Source organism: Monodon monoceros, unplaced genomic scaffold, assembly GCF_005190385.1.
Source record: "Monodon monoceros isolate NGI ecotype Baffin Bay Population unplaced genomic scaffold, NGI_Narwhal_1 Super_Scaffold_2, whole genome shotgun sequence".
NCBI lineage: Eukaryota > Metazoa > Chordata > Mammalia > Artiodactyla > Monodontidae > Monodon > Monodon monoceros.
The window spans coordinates 87125790-87147748 of record NW_021703776.1 but is presented as its reverse complement, the minus strand read 5'-3'; the positions used below and the strand labels follow the sequence as shown (position 1 = coordinate 87147748).

Here is a 21959-nt window from a genome sequence, read left to right as displayed (position 1 = left end):
TTCCCCCCGTGCCAGTGGTTCTAAACAGCAACGTGGGATAGTTTCCTCCCCGCAAAATCTTTTCTCATGAGCCTGCCATCGTGCTCACTGAAATCTAGCGTGATGTGGTGCATCTAGTACGTGTGGACAAATCCTGTGTGTGGTCTGGTGCATCTTGTTCCTGATCATCTCAGTGGAAGCTGTGTTTATGAGCCCCTTGTAAGAAGCAGGAGTGAAAGACAACTGCAGTGCAAGGCAGACTTAGCGACAGAGAGTTCTCTATGGAAAGGTGGATACACAAGCATTTCTTTTTTCTTTTTCTTTTTCTTTTTTTTTTGCGGGGAAATGGTGGTGGTACGGTGGTGGTGGTTAGGTATAGTGCTCTTAATGCAGCCTTGCAGACAGACGAAAAAATATTTCTTAGCTTACAAATATTCCCCCACCCCCTATTTCCACACTTCCTTGTGCTACATAAATTTGTGTCACCCAGATGGTAAAACACGCAAAATGTGTTCTGTTAATTGCCAGTCAGTTTTAAGTTGATGCTACCCCAGATGAATGGCTTTCTGCAAGTTTACATTAAGCTCAGGTCTACATGATGGCAAATCAGGGTTTTGACACTTTTTATAAAAGGTCCAAACTGCCTCCTTTCCCTCCCTTATTACCAGTTAATTCCAAGGGGGTTATTTTGCCTCCTTAAGATGATATTTCTGACCATGATTCATCATGTCAGTTTCCCACCCCAACTTTTAGCATATTTTATTAAATGCCAAACACACAGATAAAGTGAGGAGTTATGGTCCCCTGCCTCATGTAGACCTGTGGATAGAGATAAGTTGTTAAAAAGGAATGAGTTTAGATGCAGTGCAGAATCATAAGTCAATGCAGCACCACCACATTTGTCATCTTTGGGTTAATTCATTTTTTCTGGTATTCATAGCAACGAAGCACAGAGCAATTCACTTCTCTCTGGTTGTACCAGTAAATTTGGTTGGTGGAATAGTTAGCTATCAATTGATTGCTTTATGCTTGCACATCGCTGTGACCTAAAAAAATGAGCAGCTTGCCAAATGATCAAGCACGTGGGGCTGTAGGAATGTGGGCTCAGTCCCAAATTTGATGTGCATTACATTTCTCGTAAGTTGCAGGCATCACACATTTGGTGCAAAATGTTTACTGTACCTGTTTCTTTTGGACAGCTGTCTGAAGTTTATCTTCTTGTACTTTCTTTTCATTGACCCACTTCCCTTCTGTTTTCTCCTCTACCTTTTCCCCTTTTATCTTTTTCTCTTGCATTTCCCTTTTTTTCTCTTCTAGTTGCTTCTTACGTTTTTGCTCTTCTATCTTAGCTCTCTCTTCTTCCTCTGCCTTTGCCCTCTGCCTCTCCTCTGCTGCCCTTCTCTCCTCCTCCTTAATCCTTTCCCTCTCCTTTGCCTCCCGTCTTTCTCTCTCTTGTGCAGCTGCTTTTTCTTCTGCTTCCTTTCTCGCTTTCTCCTCTGCTATTTTTTGTTCTTGCTCGACTTTAATTCTCTCTCTTTCTTCTGCTTCCAACCTGGCCCTTTCTGCCTCAGCTCTCTCCCTTGCCTCCTGTTCCATCTTTTCATTATGGGGAATCTCATGTGAGCCTTTTTCCCTCTCCTCTTCTGTCTTAGGCTCATCTGTACCGATCTGCCCATTTTTCAATGACATTACTGTTTCCTCCTGGGTTTCTGCTGCTTTCTCTTCTGCCACCACCTCTACCTGATTTTCTTCAATGCTCCCTTGCTTTGGCTTCTCCTCTTCTTCTTCTTCTTCCTCCTTTTCTTTTTCCTCTTCCTTTTTCTCTTCAGCATCCATCCAATCATTCTTCTGGTGGGACTTGGTGACTGTTTCTGTTTCCTCTATCTCGTATCTTTCCCGGTGACTTTCGCTTTTTTCTTCCTTCTCTGCCATTTCATGTTCTGCTGTGTTGTTCTGCATTCTTCTGCTGGGTAGCAACAAACTTGCATCTGCTATTGTTGGGTCAGAATCCTTTTGGCGCTCCAGTGCTTCCTGAAGGCGTTTCTGGCGTCTTTCCTCCCGCCGGGCCAGGCGCTCCAGGAGTGCAGCCTCATCGTCGGCCTCCACCTGAGTGTCTGTGGTGGTCGTCTTGACCTCCTCGTCGGGCACACTGGACAACAGAAACAACAGCAAGGGCAGCTTGCTGATTAATCGGTCAGCTGGACTCATGTGCTGTGCCACATGGGAACATGCAAGTATATACATCTCCCCATATACAACCCCATATTAGTACATTCCTGCCTGGCTTTCAACTGGCAGCATATGCAATTCTTTGCCCATGGTCTTTGTCTGGCCATGGGGAACCTATTCTGCATACTAGAAGTGCTCTGAGTATTAATGCCACCTGGGCATTTTGCCTCAAGCAACAATTGATGAGCATTAATGTGTAAATACCTCAGCTCCCCTCACCTTTGGTATCAGATAGCGCTGAGGTGCCTATACCACAGTGGATCTTAGAGTTCCCTGGTGGAATTAAGCCCCTGATACCCACAGTGGTAATTTGCTTGGTAAATTACCTTGGTAATTACCTTGCTCGGTAGTGAAACCTTTATTTGGTTGCCTTCCCTTCTCTGTCTCACTTCCCCACACCGCTACCACTTTTTCCTGGGATCATGTTACAAGTAAACTGTACTCAAATCTTTGTTTCAGAATCTGACTTTCAGGGAACTCAAACTAAGTCAAGAACCAAACTGAAGAAACGAATTCCTCTTGTATCAAGTAGTGTCCCCACATGTTGCCAAGTCATCTGGAATTCCTGATCTGGATTGCTGGAACACTAAACACTTTGAGAGGATGGGAGTGTACGTTATAGTGCGGAGATGCTATATACTCAGGCCAGTGACCCCCACGGTGGAGACATCTAGCTGTCCACCACAACTTATGCTCCTCGTTCCTTAGTCACAGGGAAGTGATTGCCTGTCAAGGATTATATTTCCCACCCTCCCCTCTTCCTCGCACCTAGGTGGGGCCCCATGACCAATAATTCCAATGAAATGTGAGCGGAAGTGAGATGTCCAGACCAGGACAAGTAAGAAGCAGAGGTACATTCTCTTCCCTTTCTATCTCTGTCTACTGGCTAGATCAGAGGACTCCAAAGCCCCTGAAGTTGACAGAGTCACAGGAGGAAAGAAGATAGGGAACCAGTTCTACCAGTCAGAAACACCCACGCTGGACTAGTATGTGTTACTGCATCAAACTACTGAAATTTGGGGACTCATTGTTAAAGCAGCAGATGTTGCCCTAACTAATAAATATACCATCTCCATTCTTTGTCAAGATTTCCATGAATAAAGGGTCTCTTGCCCTTCTTTTCTGCAGTAGACCAAAGGACAGTTAAATTTGATGTTTATAAAAAAAGAAAAAATCTCTAAAAGCCAAACTGTAGCAAGTCCACCACTGTGCTCACTATTGCAGGATGCTGGACACTGCCCATGCCAGGGGTGTTGGTCTTCACTGCAGGAAACAGCCAGTCATGTGATACTAGGGCTGTGACCAGAGTTGGAAGAACATGTCTTGCAATGTTTAGAAACTCCATCAAATTTCATGGTTCATACCAACCTTGGCCCTTTTGAAGTTCAAGTTCACTTAATTTTGGAAAAACATATTTCACATTTAACAACAAGAAATGGCAGACTAAAGGCTCGATTCTAAACTTTCTTGGCCTCAGCTATTGCTGTAAGACACTGTCTCCATGAATTAGACACATAAGGATTAAATTTCTCTGAAAATGCAAATAGTTTAGAATTTAAGGGGGGAAATCTATATACATAAGGCATTTGGATCAACTGAATTCAAATAATTTTAAAGAGGTACCCCAAATTCCACAATGCTAGCTGGCTTAAAGAACTCGAGTTAAGAAACAACAGACTCTACTGAACCTTTCTTTGCTATTTATAAATCAGGACAGCAGTCAACAGGAGAAGTTGAGTACCAGTCAGTTGTTTAGCCCCAAGAAGAATACTTATTCTTCTTGGGGCTAATTAGTATGTCAGAGGTAAATCATATGTTATCAGATCTGAATATGCATGGCTAAAAGAAGGAATTTTGTACTCAATCAATGCATGAAATAACTAATAATAGTACAATGTGAAAAAAGAAGAGAAACACAAGTAGAAGCAAGATTTTAAAAGCTAGAAAGCTATAGGCACTAGTAATTTCTTAGGGCATTGTTGATTACTCACTAATAACCAGATTCACAAAAGGCCTTAAAATGTCATTATTAAACTCTTTCTTTCCCATCCCCTTCAACTCAGAAATAGAAAAGGCAGTGAAGCCTATGCAGCCCTGATCTGTAAGACTCTGCTACCATCCTCCTAATAATGGTCAAAATTACTATGCGCAAGCACTGTGCATTTTACAGGTATTATCATCTCATTTAAATTTGACAACATTCCTAAAAGAAAGGTATGATTTTTACTTCCATTGGACTGAAGAAATACAGTTAGTGAAGAAAGGGTCAAGCTGGGATTCAAAGCTAGGTAGTGAACCCCAGAGAACCTCTTTGCTATACTCCCTCCCTAATCAGGAGCTACTTACAGAGGGACAAAGTCTGTTTTTCCACCTAACCAAGAAGCTTCCTGATTGAATCATCCTGCCTGCAAGCACGTTCACTACTGCCTTCAGAAACCCTCTGTGTACCCACTCAGATTCACGTTAAAGAGGCCAGAACTCTTCCCCTTCAGAATTTTCTACACAGATTGAATGAAGGGGATTATCAAATACAGTGCCCTCCCAACACACACAAAATGAAAGAATCTAAAACCAAAGCCACACAAAAGGTCTTACATGGTGATTGCATTATATTTAACCAGTCCACAATTTAAAAATAAAATTATTTTTTTCTCCATTCCCCCTCCTCATCTTTTCTATACCTTGGGGGCATATAAATGATATATACTAACTATTAGCGTAATGCACTGTGTGACCTTGTATGTGTGAACTTGTAAAAGCCCCTTTTGAAAAAGTTGAACTTATTAAGTGTTCTCGACTTTCCTGATTTCTACCAGGACTGGTATAGGAAAAAATGTAGTACTAAACTCATGAGCTTGTTTGAATAATTACATTAAATTAAACAGGATTCTGCACCTTGTTGAATATTGTAGAGATCAAAGGATACTGGTTTAGGGTGTATATCAGGAAAAATAAGACATTTGCAATTCATGCCTACTTCTAAAATTCAAGTATTATCTGCTACTGGTAGGTACAGAGGACTATTAAACGAATACACCTTCAGTTCAAAACAGATAACAATACCCTAAAGAATGAAGGTAAACAGTTTTCCTTATTTAAGCATATAACCCACGATTTTTAGTAAATAAAAAATTTACTAGATTACAAAAGAAAATAAAATCCTTCAACTGGGGTGTGTTTAGGGGATGGGATGTGGGGGCATGGGGAGAAAGGAGTACTGGTGTCCTAATGTCTAAATCAGATTGACTGTCCAATCTGGTTAGTTGCCTAAAACGTCCACAGAAGAATTAAACAAGCTAGAAAGACGGAAAGAGTTGAATTGGGCTGAGAAGGGGATGCTTTGCCCAACACATTCCTTTCATCAGACAGGCTAAGAAGCACCTGGAAAAATTCTCCCTTCTGAAGAGGACAGTACCTGTTCTGGGTATTGACCTCCACTTGGTCAGTCACCTGTCCCAAGGATTCTTCCTCTTGCTTCTGCCGCAGCCTTTCCTGCCGGGCACGGCGGCGCCGTTCCCGGGCGGCCTCTTCCTCATCATCGTCGTTCCGCTGGTAGGCGATTCTGTAACATCACAAAGACAACTTCTTGAGCTTGCCAACTGCCCACCATCTTCACCGGCTTATTGGAAGGATCGACACTGAGCTTGACTACTTACTGAACCATAGAGTTCTAAAAGGATGGTTCTGTTCCTTAAGTTTAGAGACCCGATCTGACTAGTTTTTAAACTTTTAAGTATCTGAAAAGCATTAGTCCAGTGGCTACAGAGGATAATTTACAAGGACCAAATAACAGCTTAAACGAAAAAGTTTACACAAAAGCAACTGCCTTTGGAGACTGTGGGTTTTAGCATATTTAGATTTCTTTACTCAGCTGGTGATTAGCATGTTAAGATTTAGAAGCAGAAATCCAAAGAACTGAACTGAAAGCACTGAAAACACTTATTGAAAAGATTCAGCATGTTGTATGAATTATTTGTGGATATGCTGTCACAAAGGTCAGAAAAGAATCAAGTTATGTTACCAAACCAGGACTTTGGCATTAATAAGCCAAACAGCCAACGAAACTCCAGAGCAGGAGATCCTTTTTGCTTGGATTTAATTGTTTTCCTTTTTGTTCACTTTCACTGAAGAAAAGCGTTATTGACAACTGATAGGAGGCTTCACAGTCAGTGCAGTGCCCTCTAAGGCCGCCTCTTTTGTTCTAAAACTGCTTTAGTGTCCCACTACCCACACACTGGACACATCTTGGGAGCCCACAGGTGTGTATTTAGATAGAAACCTAAGGGCTAAGGCCAGTAGAAGAGGCGCAGAGGGTTTCACATGCATATATGGTATTTAGCTTTCCTAGTTTATCAGAAGCAAAGAACTATTTAGGGAAATTATACAATCAATATCACTAGTTAGATACGTTTCCCCTAATATTTATTCCCAAGTAAAGGATCGGAGCTGGGGAACTCCAGATGCTCAGACTCATGAGGAGATAGCCTGCGTGGTCAACCTGGCTGTTTTGGAAGGAGGACTGTGTACTGACATACAGAGTGCTGAGAAGGCATGGCAGTGCTGGCTGGCCCAGGCACAAGCTGGCCTGATGGATACACGGGATGCAATGGAGCTGCATTGTGCAGCAGACTGCTTTTTACCTTGGAGAGTTAACATGCTTTTTCACAGTGTTACTTACATATCTACAAATAGAAATCCAGGTACGTAAACGTTTCATACTTATCAATAATGACTAAGCTAAAATAATTTACAAATGAAAGAAAACAAAACAGCAGAATCACATAATTTATACCAACGAAACGAACCTAATATGACTGATGATGGTTTGCTCATGTTCGATTTACAAACTAGGTATTTTTAGATCCAGTACTTTACTTTACCTATCTTTTGACTTCAATAATACAAATGCTATGAATGTTTTTGACCTTACAAAAACAAGATGAACAGTTCTGAAGGTTGGTTGGTTTGTTCTTTGGTACTTAAGAAACTCTGACTTCATACTTGCTAAAATGTGCTAGTGTGCAATATTCAAATGCCAATATAAATAAACTGTCACTTAGTAATTCTATAAAGCTGACTGTTTTATTTCCACAAATACGGAGAGAAGGGCAGTGTGATACAGTTAAAGGATAACTAGGTTAATACTCAGAAAACTGAGTTTCTAGAACTGGTCTCTCCCCAGCTTGCAGCCCTTTGATTAACCTGCATTAAACTGCCTTGTCTGTAAGTGGGTGACAATCAAATGAAATCATGGGTGTATTGTGGTAAGGCATACTACAGTGTAGTATTCTGCTGTTATTAGGAAAGTGCAGTGGAGGAGCTGCTTTGTGAGGAAAGATGAGTTCAATTTTAGACTTGTTGAATTTGAGGTGACAGCATGACATGATTTGAATGTTCCTTTCTAATTCAATCACGTTGTAGTTTGCAGTTGAAAGCCCTTCCCAGTGGTTTGGCTTCAGTCTTCAGATTCTTGGCCTCATATTCCTTTGGCTTATTTCTCAGTAGACAGCTTTAACCACAGCAGGGAGAATGAGTCCTTAATGACTGCTTCCCAAGCTAATCAAACAGAAAGTCTTAATTTGCCCTTCTACATCTCTGGATCAGCCATGAGGTCTTGGCTATTACTTGGGGCCTTGCTTTTCCAAGACAAGCAAAAGACACATAAAAGCTCCATATGGGACACCCTATGGCAACAACAAAACCCTCCCCGCTCCTAGATGGAATCTCATTTGAAGCCCTTAATTTCCCACTATACTTGAACATCTCAGAGGTGTTCCTCTCCCTCCTCCCACCCACCCAATGTGCTTCATGGTGGATGCTGTTGGCTTTTAGTTCTGACACGACCTAGATATGCCATCTGTCTCAGCCAGGTCACGCTCAGTCTTCCTTCATCTTAGGTTTCTCATTGGAGGCGTGGCCTTCCACATTCAGATCACTGCCCCTGTCTCTGCTAACTCTTCTTGCTTCATACTACTTAAAATTTATCATCACTTTGCATCGGTAGACTCTTACCTAGGATACACAGTTGCCAGAGCTAGATTTTTGAGGACCTTTTGTTGCTACTAATAAAGAAACATGTTAAAATTGTTTTTCATAGTTAAAAACAAAAAAGGAGCCAAAATGTTTTCATGGCATTTTGAATCAGAATGTGCCCGGCTGCTGGCTCAATAACATATCAGTTGACTTTGTAAGTGAAATTGTGCCCATGCCAAATGACTTGATATGTGTAGAAATTCTTCGAATGTGAGCCTCCCTACTTTAGTCCTCAGAGGGCAGAGCACACAGCGGTTGCTTAGCTTTCAGGCCTCTCCCACGGCAACTACCTTTCATACTACTACCAGAGGTTTATTACTTTTCTTTCAAAATTGAAAAACCTTAGTTGTTAAATTTTTTCTGATTCTAAAGGTAACATGTACTTATTATTTTCTTAAACCAGACATTAAAGAATGTACAAAAGAGAAAGTAAAAGTCAGTTCCCTAATCCACTACTCAGATATGGACATGATTAACAATGTATTCTACCAGAACTTTTCCTTTGCATGCATAGATATTTTAATTTTTAACAAAGTGGGATCATGTTATATATACTACTTTAGAAACAGCTTCTTTAATATACCTTATTTATGACTATTTTAACACATTAGCAAAATATAATTTCCAACAGCAACACAGTATTCTATGACTAGATGTACGTAGTGGACGTATGTATAGGGATGTACTATAATCTATTTAACCAGACTTCTACTGATGGGCAGTTAAGATTTTTCCAAATTTATGTTCTTATAAACAATGCTGTAAAGGACATCACTATAGATATACTTTTACCACTTGTTCAATTACTTATCTAGGAAAAATTCTCAAAAGTTAGAATTCCTGAGTTTAAGATAGGCTCATTTAAAGGCTCTTGTTACACATTGACAAACTGCCCTCCAGAAAGGTATGTAACATCAGCAACGTATGAGTGCTAATTTCACCATAACAAGAATTTATCCAAAAAGACAGATGAGAGTACCACATCCTTACTATGTCCACATGATAGCACAACAACTCTGCTTTAGGCTTCAGTTAAAGACAAAATGTTAACATTCTAACTTTTCACACACCAGATTTAAATGTATTTGAAGTGCTGCTGACTAGTAAAAATCATACCTAACCACCCACTGGGTTGTAATGAAAGCATAACAATCCATTTGTTCTTTCTGTGAAACTTCAGCGGATGCTGGCAGTAACCAGTCTACTGCATTGTACACTATAAAGACAACTGATGTTCCCAGATGGTTCAGAAGCGCAGAGGACTCGAAGCTCCTCGGAATCATCTGAGAAAGATTAAACTATGTTGATTAGAGTTTTAATCAAATGCATTTTACTTAAAAAATGAGTAATCCCAAATGATATGTAAAGCACCTTTTATTAAATAAAATGTTCAATCGACTTTCCCACCCAGGCTGGGTGTCAGCAGGTTTACTCTGGAGTATTATGCTTTGTTTCTGGGTAATTGCCTTTGCTCATCTCTTAGAGAACACTTGGGGAAAGGTACGATTGATCTTACTGCAGGAAGCCCAGTGCTGCTGGCAGCAAAATGGCTCATCAGATATTCGGGAGAGAGATGATCTTGTGTGTGTGTGTGTGTGTGTGTGTGTGTGTGTGTGTGTGTATCAATAAGTGCTGAACAATCTCAGAAGTCCATAATAATTACATGATGTTATTTGATTGTGTCAGTGGTATGAAAGAAGCAGAAAGGTCTGGCTTTTCTTCCATTCCCAGAACCACTGCCTAAATATCCTGGTGTTATATTATAAGAAAAAACAGGTCTATGCAATGGGAAAACGCTCTTGGAATGTTGTGGCTTTCACACCAAAGACTTTTTAAGTCTTTACCACCAGACCTCTACTGCCTCAGTGTATTCAAGTAACACTATAATCATGTTACAAGCTGTGCCTTTTAGATAGAAAGTTCAAATAAATAAAAGTATTGCAGACCTGGCAAATAATGAAACCACTGAGGACTCAGCGTCTTTACATTTGGCTGGGCCAGGGTCTAAATGTACACTAGATGAGATAAAGAGGAAGTGGCAGAGGCTTCCACAGTAAGACACTGGAGCAAGGCACTAGCTGTCACCTTGCCCCAATGTCCCCCTCACCCCATCTTCTCCAATAAATATTTCTCAAGACTTGCTCAACACTGGCAAAATTCTTACTGTAATTTCATCTACAGTATAGAGTTTTTTAACCCTGTGTTCTCCATAGTGTGAAGAATGTTACTCTCATTTCCTTTCATTTTGTCTGTTTTTTTTTTATTTTGCTATTTTCTGATTTGAGACTCCAGTACATGATCCTTAAAGTTTTCAAGCAAAAATGCTGGCAATAACATTTTATTAACAAGACAAGATCTCTTATCAGGAAACCATGTTTAAAAATAGAACAAGAACAAGTAATAACCAGTTTTATGAGGGGGCTGATTTTTTTACAAGTTTAAGAGCACTAAAGAAAAGATTTAATTTTCTGTATCTTACAGCAATGGTTACTAACATTTAAAGAATGTGGATCCCTTTAAAATATCAAGAAAAATTAAAATATCATGACAGTCGCTTATAGTTTTGTTATTTATTAAAAATGTTTTATAAAGTCTATAAACTCAACACTGAATAAAAAAGGAATCTGTATCTTATAAACCACTGTATTTATACATATTTGCAGAGCAGTCTTTCATACCTGAAACAGTTATTTATCAGACTACAGAAAATAAATTTAGGAATCTCTTCCAGTAACTTCACCACTAGAGAACCACTGGTATATAGAAAGAGATTACGAGTGCCACTGAACAGACTCTGACTTGTCCCCTTCAAGCTCTTTTGCATCCTTTAACATTCCTTGTGCTTGGTAAGCACACATACACAGACACACACACAAACCCACAGGTTAAGTGAGGAAAACCTCGGAGAAAATAAAAGGCTCAAGGCACTAAAATGAAGGCCGTGTACAAAAGACTTATAGAGATCCCCCTTCAGATCAAAGTTTCCAAGTCTCTCTGTTTTCCTTAATTATTTCTGCCACATTCCTATATTTTAAGAAGAGAATGTTGCACCTAAAATTCCAACAGAACAAACAAATTCGCTACCTGAAAGAAGGACTCCTACCAGTACTTCATCATTCGTGAATTCACATTAACTTATAGGCCAGCAGACACTTGGCTGAACCCTAAGATCTGCTTTCATCTCCCTGCATCCCCTTGTACCTCTTCCTTCGTGCAAGGAGTCATCCGAGAGAAGGTGGTGCTGGTTGAAAAAGATTCCAGGTTGTAACCGTGACACTCAATCCCAAACACCATCCTGCCCCCAGCTTTCTGCAGCTGTACGTTCCCCACGCAGGCCAGACTCAGGAGGAAGACTGACTGGGGTTCACGTCTGCAAAGGACTTCTTAGTCAATTACATTTCTCTGATTTCCATCATTCTTGGTTCTGCCAATGTCATTGTCTTAACCTGGGTCTTGATATGGGATCCAGCTTAGAGTTAAAACATCATGTGGGTTGAAAATGTGGTCATCAGCTAGTAGGAGGCAAAATGATTCATACATACTTTCAGTTGTTTTCCATGTACCAAAAACCCCAGTGACTTTCTTTCATAATACGAAATGCAAGCAATTCTCCAAACATATCCAATTAGCCCTGTGAATTGCTCAAATGCTCTTAGTAAAATTTCAGGCAATGCTGTGATCAGGAGGGAAAATCCTGACCTGCTGAAATGAATCATATTTGCTCTGCAGATTTATTGTATATTTGGAAGTTAAAAGAGGTTTATAGATACATTCCAGGCTCTTAAATATGATTTTGTTTATATATATGTGGTGTCTGTAAAATGTTGTGGTTTCATTTAATGCACATAAGGGCCAATTCTCAATGTTTTTCCCTTGGATTCCTTAAAAGAAAGGCATTAAAAATTACAGTGGAGGAAAAAAATCAAGAAAATAAAAATATTTTCAGGTCAAAATATGTTTAGAAATGGATTAATAGCTAATAGTCAATCGGCCTATTAGTAATTAATATAGGATAGAATGAAAGGAAGCCCCCCTCATTTAGAATATATGTGTGTATACATATATATATATATATATATATATATTTTTTTTTTTTTTTTTTTTTCTGATAGGGAAGGTAAAAATATGCTGAATTTCACTGAAGGATTCATTGCTATGTCAGGGCTGTGCCTTTTATGGGACTGCAAGCATGCAAGGGGATACATTACTCTGAAGAAATTTACCCAGGAAGAGAGGTATGTCCCACCCCATCTCCCTGTACACACACACATTTGAGAATTACTAAGGTTTGCAAACCAGCCACAAATTTTGGTTCTCAACAGTAAGACACTGTGTGCTTGCACACTTCAGTGTTCTCATATATGTTGTCACCACAAGTTATCACCAGCAGCCTACCGTATGCTTTATATAATGGTGACATCCCATAATCACATGAGTTTCTATAACCACAGACCATGGTGGGGAAACATGTCGCGGAGCAGAGTAGAAAGAAACAACATCAGGCAGTGGGAGAAAAACCTCTTCACCTTGCCTCCACACACTCTCGTAGAAGGCTGGTTCTTAGTATCATTATGACTGTGACGTCCTGTCAAACAAACAGATCAGCTCTGATTGATCATGTATGGTTAGAGGGAACTCAGGGAGTAGGGAGAGTTCTGATTCTGACTCAGGGTTGTGTGGCTAGCTAGGGCTTACGGGAACACAGTTCTCAGAATGGTCCTGCTCTGGGACAGGCAGACCCCTAAGCTTAGAGACTCATTGCTGAATTGATACAGATAGTCATTGGTATCGGGAAATTTTAAAAAGATGAATTCTAACTGTTTCGGGTCAGTATTTTAAATTAAAAAGACGTTTAGCGTGAAATATATTGTACCTATGAATGAGTGTATAGCACGCCACCACTTACAAGAAGAATAACGAACCAAACACCCATGTACCTACTACCCAGCTTAAATAGCACCAGCACTTTGAAGATCCTTATGTGCCCTTCCTCAACCCCATTCCTATCTCTTTTTAAATGCCTCCAAATAACCTCTAACCTGGATTTTAATTGTTCTCTTGCTTTTCTTTGTAGTTTTACCCCCAAGGGATGCATTCCTAAACAATTCATTTTTTAGTTTTGCCTTCTCAAACTTTATGTAATCATACTGTATGCATTCTGTGATTAGTTTCTTTCACCCTACATTATGCTTTTGAGATTCATCTATGTTTATATGAATAGGTATAGTTTATAATGACAGATGAGATACAGGATTTCCCAAACATTTCTTGAGATTATAGTTTGGATGAGATAAATGTCTAACTTTTTATTCAACTGGTGCCATAGATATTCAGTAGAAATAAAATGAATAGAATCTGGATTATTTCTTACTGAATTGTTATTTTTTCACATTTATTTTTTAAAGGAATAATGCATCTGTTAAATCTACTAAACACAGATTTTGGAGGGATAACTCCATGGCAGTTTCCTGAGATAAACTAAAATCTATTTGTTCTGTCACAAACAGGACCGAATTTGCACCACTCCCACTATCCCACCCTATTCAAACGATAAGCTTGGTCATATACAAACAGTTCAGTTTTTAATTTATAAACGTTTAGAAAGTGTAGGTATGGAAAGAGAATATTGATGATGGAGAAGATATATTTTACTCCTCACTTGATAAGTCAAGTTAAGCTTTGATTTGAAATGAATGACAAGGAGTAAGAGAAATGTTTAAGTGGCTAGTAAGATAATTAAAATAAAGTAACCAAACTTTCCTCTCTTTTAACTCTGGTTTGAAATTCAACTGGTATAAAATGTGGCTGATACAGGATAAACCCAATTACCACCTATGTTTTCATAAACATTACCTTTTCTTCATCCCCAACCTAGGATTCTTTGTCTAATAAGAGTCTTAAATAAAATATTATCATTAATAAACTTGGGCTTTTAAAATATTATCATTAATAAACTTGGGCTTTTAAAAATGTTGTCATTCAAAAGTAAAATCTGATTTGGGGTTGTTTTCTGACTGTTGTATCTGTTAAAGGACAGTCTTGGTTTAATGTGCATAGTAGATGTGGACAATAAACCTTGGGCTTAGGTAATTTATTTTCAAGTAAAACATGATAAAACACTTCATCAGACCTGGGTGCCTATGACTGGCAATGCTGCATTCTGCCAGTTCTTTCTCTTGCATGTAGGTCTGAACATGGATATACAGCTGATGAAAAACACTGCCTTAGAACGGGGTGCAGGTAAACCTCCACATGTCCAACGGCCGACTTGGATGCAACTGCGTCTGACCACAGATGTATTAACAAGCAGATTCTTTACACAGTCAAAGACAAACTCCTAGAAACAGAAACTTCCATTGCCATCTTCAAATGTAAAAAAATGAACTCATTTTAGATGAGTCTTATACTTAGCATGATCTAGAAATTAAAATATTACCCCCAAATCTGAAATATTTGTGTGATGCAGTACAAGGGTTCATAATTTCATGTGGTGGGGCTTTGAATTATGGTACTGCTATCACATTGCTAAACACTGGACAAAAGAAACAAAGTGATTGGGAAAACAAAAACAAGATGTCCTTAAGTGGAGATTATGAACCTGTGACTAATTAGAAGGAATTCCTGTAAGGGAAAGCGGTATTTCAGACATGCTGACGGAAACGGTACATGGCATGTGGGTACTGCTAACTGAAGTCACATGTCCTGTGTCAGCTGAGAGGATTCTCAGCATCCTCTCTACACAGGCAGTGCTTAATGCAGGGAAATTTATGGGTAATGGATTTTCATAACAGGCCTTTTATGATCTTCTCCTCCCCCAAAAGTGCCCTCTGGAGCTTTCCTGCTTCCACTCTCATTTTTCTTAACTGGAAAAAGATTTAGTATCCATTTCCTCTTTCCCAGTGTTCTTTTGGCTCAATTTCCCTTGGGGGTGGCATGGCCTCCCATCATTCCCCCCCCCCAACCCCGCTTTTGTCCTTCCTCTCTCCTTCAGAAACAGAAAGCTCAAATATACTGATAGATATGACACTGGAGCATTGTTTCCAGCAACTCTGGTGAGTGAAGGAATTGTTATTCTAACAAGAAAGCATACTTTGGGGTGATTACTACCTCCCCAACTCCAGGAGTATTACACAACCTTACCTAACATCCAGCTGGCTCATAGATAGAACTGCAGAGTTTTGTTTACAAGTGGTAGCAAGTAGAAAGACAAACCTTGAAAAGAGACAGGAAATGGAAAAATGAAAGGCCAAATCCTGAACTTTGGACCTATGTGAAGAACATTTATTCTTGTAGGGGACTTGGGAGCCAATGGCTGTCAATGGGTCCAACCTCCCTACTGTTATGAAAAGAATTCAAGGACTCTGCTCTGCACTTGGTGGATCATCTTCCTAAGTCAACAGAAACCTTACCTACGATGGGGCCTCAGCTCCGTGTGGAAGGAATAAAGCAGATACCTATTTGTTGTGATTTGGTAAACAGCCAGCCTGACCAAACCAAACCAAACCAAATGAAGACCTCCATAGTTAAAGTTAATAGGAGACCCCTATGAAAATGTGAACATTTAAATAAAGTAATATTAAATAACTAAGCTCCCACATTTGTGTGTGTGTTAACTGAATTAGATCACCGACAGCTGAAGAATCAGGCAGCCGGGGCTCTGAGAGAGAGAAACATGGGCATTAGAGACATTCTTAGATAGCACTTAAATTGCTTGAGGTACCTGTCCTGCAACAGCAGATCGACACCCCAACAATAGAGTATAAACCAATACAATCACTAGTTCTTTAAAATTGTTACCTAGTACAGGAGGCACTGCTTCAGTAGGGGAGATAACTGACTTTACTCTAAAAATATTTTTTTCTAAAAATAAATTACAAAGTTACAGCATTGCATTGGTTTATAGGTTTCTGATCTCGTGTATATTCCTCTCTACAACCAAACCACTGATCCGCATAGCACCTAGACTTTGAAGGGAGGACAGTTAAATTCAAGTGGGACATCAGAGTGATGGGCTCTGAACAGCCTAGATTCTGAGGAAGTGCTGGTGGGCGATGTACCAGATATGAATGTGGCTTCTTAACTTACAGAATTGGGGTGCTGGTTGGTAATGCTACTCTAACATGCAAATTGACACCTAGGTGACTGGAATTAATGCATTCATCCAACACACATTTATTGAGTATTTACTCTATTCAAGCCACTGAGGGTGGAAACTGAGGTGAAAACCCTGAAAAGAGTTTATAATCTGGTAGGGAAGCTAAGACAGGTGTAAGAACATAATAATAGATAGAATGCGGTAAATATCATGAGATGTTGATAAAGTGATCTAAAGTTTAGAGGAGGAAGAAGACGATTCCAGCTAAGGGATCAGAGAAGGCTTCGTGGAGAAAGTGGTACCTGAGCTAGATCTTTTAGGATTGGGGCTGGGGGGACAGAAGAGGATCTTTCCACATACAGAGAGCTCCAATAGCAAGGCTGCAGAGTCAGGAAATATGGACATGAGAAAGCAAACAATCCAGTCTGGCCGGTGCTTGGAGTACATGAAAGGTATTAGTGAGGCTCCAGTTGTGCTTGGCACATACAGAAGGACAGCTTCCAGTAACTGGAAGAGTAAACCAACCATTTTACAAAGCGTAAGAGGGGTGCTCCTTCCATTGCGGTGGCCCTACGGAAACACACAGGGAGGATTTTCTAGTTTCAGTCTCCACTCCAGGTGTTTCATGTCACTCTGCAGCTTTCCGTGAGAAATAAAGGGCTAGCTACCCAATATCAAGGGCTCCATAAATCTTAGCTGCAAGAGGAGACTTCAGTTCAGCAAATCCTACGATCATTTAGAACAGAAGCACTGTGGAGGATCCTTCAAGAGCAATAAGCTGTGATTTCCAATTTTTCAGAGTGGCATTTATGTCCTTTTTTTTTTTTTTTTTTTTGCGGTACGCGGGCCTCTCACTGTTGTGGCCTCACCCATTGCGGAGCACAGGCTCCGGACGTGCAGGCTCAGCTGCCATGGCTCACGGGCCCAGCCACTCCACGGCACGTGGGATCTTCCCAGACCGGGGCACGAACCCGTGTCCCTTGCATCGGCAGGTGGACTCTCAACCACTGCGCCACCAGGGAAGCCCTATGTCCTTTTTTATTCTCCACTGTCTTGTACTCACTTTGCCCACATAGAGTAAATCAAATTTTTACTTATTCTGCTTGTTAATCAGATCCCAGGTGCAATCCACCACTGTGGCAAGCTGGCAAGATAGTAAAACAACAGAATCATTAAACTAGAAGGAATTTTGGAGGTTACTTTCAATCCATGCTACACACGGTAACCTGGGGTTGAAGAGGTGAAGTGACTCAAGCAACTACAAAATCAGAACTAGACCCAGGTCTTTAGATCCCATACTTGTTTTCTTTCTAACCTATGACACTGTATCAGCTTTCTTAGGGTGTTCTGTAGATTAACAAATAGCTCTAGTCATCTAAGCCAGGGATTGGCAAACTATGGCTCAAGGGCTGAATCTGGCCCACATTCTGTTGTTGTAAATAAAGTTTTGCTGGAACAGTCATTCCCAGATTGTCTATGGCTGCTTTCACCCTTTAATGCCAGAGTTGAGTAATTGTGACAGAGTGTATTTCCCACAAATTTGAAAATATATACCATCTAGCCCTTTACAAAAAAAGTTTGCTGATCCCTGATCTCAGCCAATGGTCCTGAAATTTTTTTATAGTGTACTATCAGTTAAAAAATTTAAGCATATATATATATATATATACACACATATATGCATATATATGTATATATATACACACATATACACATATATAGTAACTTATTTATAAATTATATACATGTAGTGCTGTTTAAATGTTTATAGACTTATAACACAGGAAAAAGATATGACAACAAAACAAAACATATTTAAAGTAAGTTTAATTTATTAATGTCCATAAAATCTTTTGTGAAAACTCTTAGTTTAACACACTGAGATAACTAATTTGAAAATCTGGCTATAAGTTCAATTTATTTTGAAATTTGGTTTTAAATGACAGTAATAACTTAATTCTTTTTAAAAGCCCCTAAAAGATATGTAGAGACAAGTGGAAAGAACACATCATTGGCTTGGCATTTGAAGCATGATACTAATACAGTCAATCTGCCCCACCAACCATGCAGTTTTCTATAAACTTTAGGAAATTTATGCCTGTCCTGATATCAACTAGTTGTTTGTTCAGAGCCATCCAAAGGCAGTTTTACATTTTTAGTAAACATCTAAACTGAGATGTTTTACTTGGGAGGTTTTTAAATAGATAAGAAAATGTTGGTTCCAAGGTGAGGTGTGAAGATCAATACTCTTAGGCAGGTTACATGTTTACATCTGTTTGGACAAAAAAAAAAAAAAATCACAAAGCAATGGGGTCATTTCCCGAAAGATCTCTCTGCTGCATGAGTTTCTTCTAAAAAGCAGTTATATTCCCCGCGGTTTGTGGACAGCTCTCCTTTGCTGAAAGGCACAGGTGAAGTGCGTGGCTCAGAAGCTAAGCGCTCATACACACTCACAGCATTAGTGACAGCTCCACTGCGTTCTCAGAGTCTCCCTGGACTCATGTGGTCAGTGTTCCCTTCGACCTGCAGTTTCTGCAGAAATCCTTTTAAGTCCAGAAACCTGAGTCCATTTCATGAAGGTTAGTTTACTTTAAACTAGATAAGCTATACCATCGGTATATGCACTTACCCAGTTACAGGTAAACTGCAAGGATGTGAAAGGACAGGGGCCGCCCTCCCCTCTGGGGGCGGAACGCCTGCTCTTCCCTCAGGACCAGTCACACATGGTCAGAAATATGGACTTAGCGAAGGTGCCAGGGCCAGAAAGCATAATAAGCATCAGTAGTGCTTCATTTCCAATTAGTTTAACTTCATTTATACTCTCTTGCCTTCTTTTCTTTGACCGTGCTCTCCCCTGCTCTCCATTTTTACCTAGAGGGCTCTTCTTTATCCCTCATGGCCAGCTCATACCTGTGTGAGGCCTTACCAGACGTAATGAAGGTCAACTGGAAGGAACTCTTTCCCTCCTGTGAAATCGTTGCTGTTGTTCCAGGTATTTGTCAATATTGCCTTATTGTTATTTGTGTAGCATCCTATCTCTCATACTATGTCATGTCTGTTGAAATCAAGAGTCATGTTTTATACATATTTTTAGCCCTCCTCCCCAACGTGTTTGTAGGTATTTGATAAGTATTTTTAGTAATGAATTCAGGAAAGGCATATGGCATAAGACACTGAGCAATGGCTAATTAACAATGATGAAGGCTAATTCAGTTCGCTGGATATGAGGCGAACTGCCTAAGTTCATATGGATTTAACTGAAACAGATATGGAAAGGACAAATAGGTCAACATGAAGCCATCTAAAAGTCTTAGTGTCGGGGCTTCCCTGGTGGCGCAGTGGTTAAGAATCCGCCTGCCAGTGCAGGGGACACGGGTTCGAGCCCTGGTCCGGGAAAATCCCACATGCCGTGGAACAATGAAGCCCGTGCACCACAACTACTAAGCCTGTGCTCTAGAGCCTGTGAGCCACAACTACTGAGCCCACGTGCCACAACTACTGAAGCCCACATGCCTAGAGCCCATGCTCCGCAGCAAGAGAAGCCACCGCAATGAGAAGCCCACGCACCAAAACATAGACCCCACTCACTGCAACTAGAGAAAGCCCGTGTGCAGCAACGAAGACCCAACGCAGCCAAAAAAAAAAAAAAAAAAAAAAGTCTTAGTGTCAAATATAGGACAACAATGCTTCCCTAAAGGACAGATCAATGAAATGTGACTCAGTTTAGTGAATAGGGAAAGGCCAACAATTCTATATTAGGCTCATGAATATTTACTGAGAAAATGACATTTAAAGCTATTAGAGCATTGTCAGTGGGAGAAGCCACCCCCAAAGGATGTCCCAAAGGCATGTGTGTGGCATACACACACAGTCATTCAGAAGCTTTGTGAGTCTCCAAAAAGGCAGACATTCCACCCTGGTTTGTGAATATGAATCAGGAAACCTGGCTGTGCCCACGGCCATACTGCATTGGCCATGGGACTTGCTCTGACCATGAGTTCCAGTAGCTGAAGCCTGATCATTCACCATGGGAAGAAAGGACCTCTCAAGTCTGAACTTCAACACTACGAAGTGATGGAACAGAGTCATATTAATCTGACCTGGGAGTGCTAGTGGCAGCTTCCATGCTATGCTTGGAGATAGAAGAGGGTTAGCAAAAAATACAGGAGGTAGAACGCCAATACCTCACATTTCTCTCAATTCCTTCCCATCAGAAGTTGGAAACAGCTACTAGTCAAAGCCATCTTGCCAGTGTCTCTGTGGGTAGGTACCTGGAAAATTTAGCTCACTGGCCAAAGATGCCAATGTTTTAATGCATTTATTGTAAATTTGTTTCTCGTTTGAATGCTATTTTCTCTGTAGATGGCATGATGTTGCTACTACGTACAGAAAGTCCCCTTGAGTTTAGAGCTGGAAAATGTATGTTTTCCTGGGTAAGAAGAACCAAATGGTTGTGGACAAGAAAGATATTTGACTTTTGAATATAGTCAATAATCAGGGACTAAAGTCAAACTGAGTCAACCAGTGTTTTCTAGTCTGTTTGTGGATCCTGGCCTGCTTCAAGAGCTGATGTGTGCGTGAGTAAGTGCACCTGCACACCTGCCATCAGCCTGTCTCTGTTCCTGTCACATCATTGGCCTTGGTGTGGCTCATGAACAGAGCAGAAACTCTTTGTTTTCCTGTTACTCTGGTGCATGCCTTTCCCCCCATAAATCCCTCTTGTATCATCAACCCTTATAAAGTCCTTATATCCCTCTATATTCTCTCTACTCTCACTATCAAGCCTATTATTGGTTTTGGCCTTTTGCAATGTCTGTGGAAAGCAAAAATAATTCAGTACAAGCAAGTTTGATTTAGCTGGTCCTTTAGAAATATTTTCATGTGCTCTAGTCAAAACAGATTCTGTAATGCATGGGGTAAATCATTAAGATAACCCAAAATAGCTAATTTCACTGTATCATGGGCAGTCTTGTCATTTTTACTTCTAGTTTCAGAGTTAGGTTTCTAAATTAGTTTAATCTACTTTGTAGCTAACCTAAACCCACCTAGGGATGTATCCAGAAGCGTCTACTGAAGTAATTTAATTTTATCTCCAGACATCTTAGCCACTTGCCCAACTGATAAAGACATCCAAAAAGTGAACAAAAAATAACAGTTCAATTTGGTTATTGAATGACTCAGAACACTAGGTTGACTGTTTTTGATCCAAATGTTAGTAGCCATAACCCCCAATAACGTTGTATTATGGTAACATTGTATTATGGGCTTGTGCTCTCTAGAGCTACACTTTGGAACAAAGTGTCCAATGGCCCTTTTCAGACCCCATTTTATTTGACCTCACAGAGGTCTTTGACACTGTTGACGATACCTTCCTTTATGAAGTTCTCTGCCTACCGTTTATTTTGTAGTTTCCTTTGTGTCTTCCTCAGCGCTAGTCTTTTCTTACTCAACATACTTGCCTTGGGTAATCCCATCTATGTTTATTACTTGTTAGTCAATTTTTAGGTGATGATTTTCGAATTTATATTCCTAGCTCAGGCTGTTCTCCTGAATTTCGAAATGACCTTTCTTCTTTGGTAATGAAATTTCCAGTGAGGAAGTTGAGAGTAATAAGTTATTCTGG

The 21959-nt window shown here is 40.1% G+C and overlaps 1 protein-coding gene across 18 annotated transcripts in view; it reads right to left on the bottom strand.

Annotated features, from left to right (window-relative positions):
- The window catches only part of CALD1 (caldesmon 1), a 181264-nt gene that overhangs the window by 30339 nt on the left and 128966 nt on the right, over positions 1-21959 (bottom strand). For 10 of the 18 annotated variants that reach the window (XM_029233569.1, XM_029233568.1, XM_029233584.1 and 7 more), the window contains 2 exons: positions 5624-5770; positions 1162-2128 (listed from right to left, as the gene is read on the bottom strand). In XM_029233569.1, the coding sequence (XP_029089402.1) occupies positions 1162-2128; positions 5624-5770 (1114 nt within the window). The remainder of the gene's footprint in view (positions 1-1161; positions 2129-5623; positions 5771-21959) is intronic. The other 8 variants (XM_029233577.1, XM_029233579.1, XM_029233578.1 and 5 more) reach the window with 1 other exon arrangement.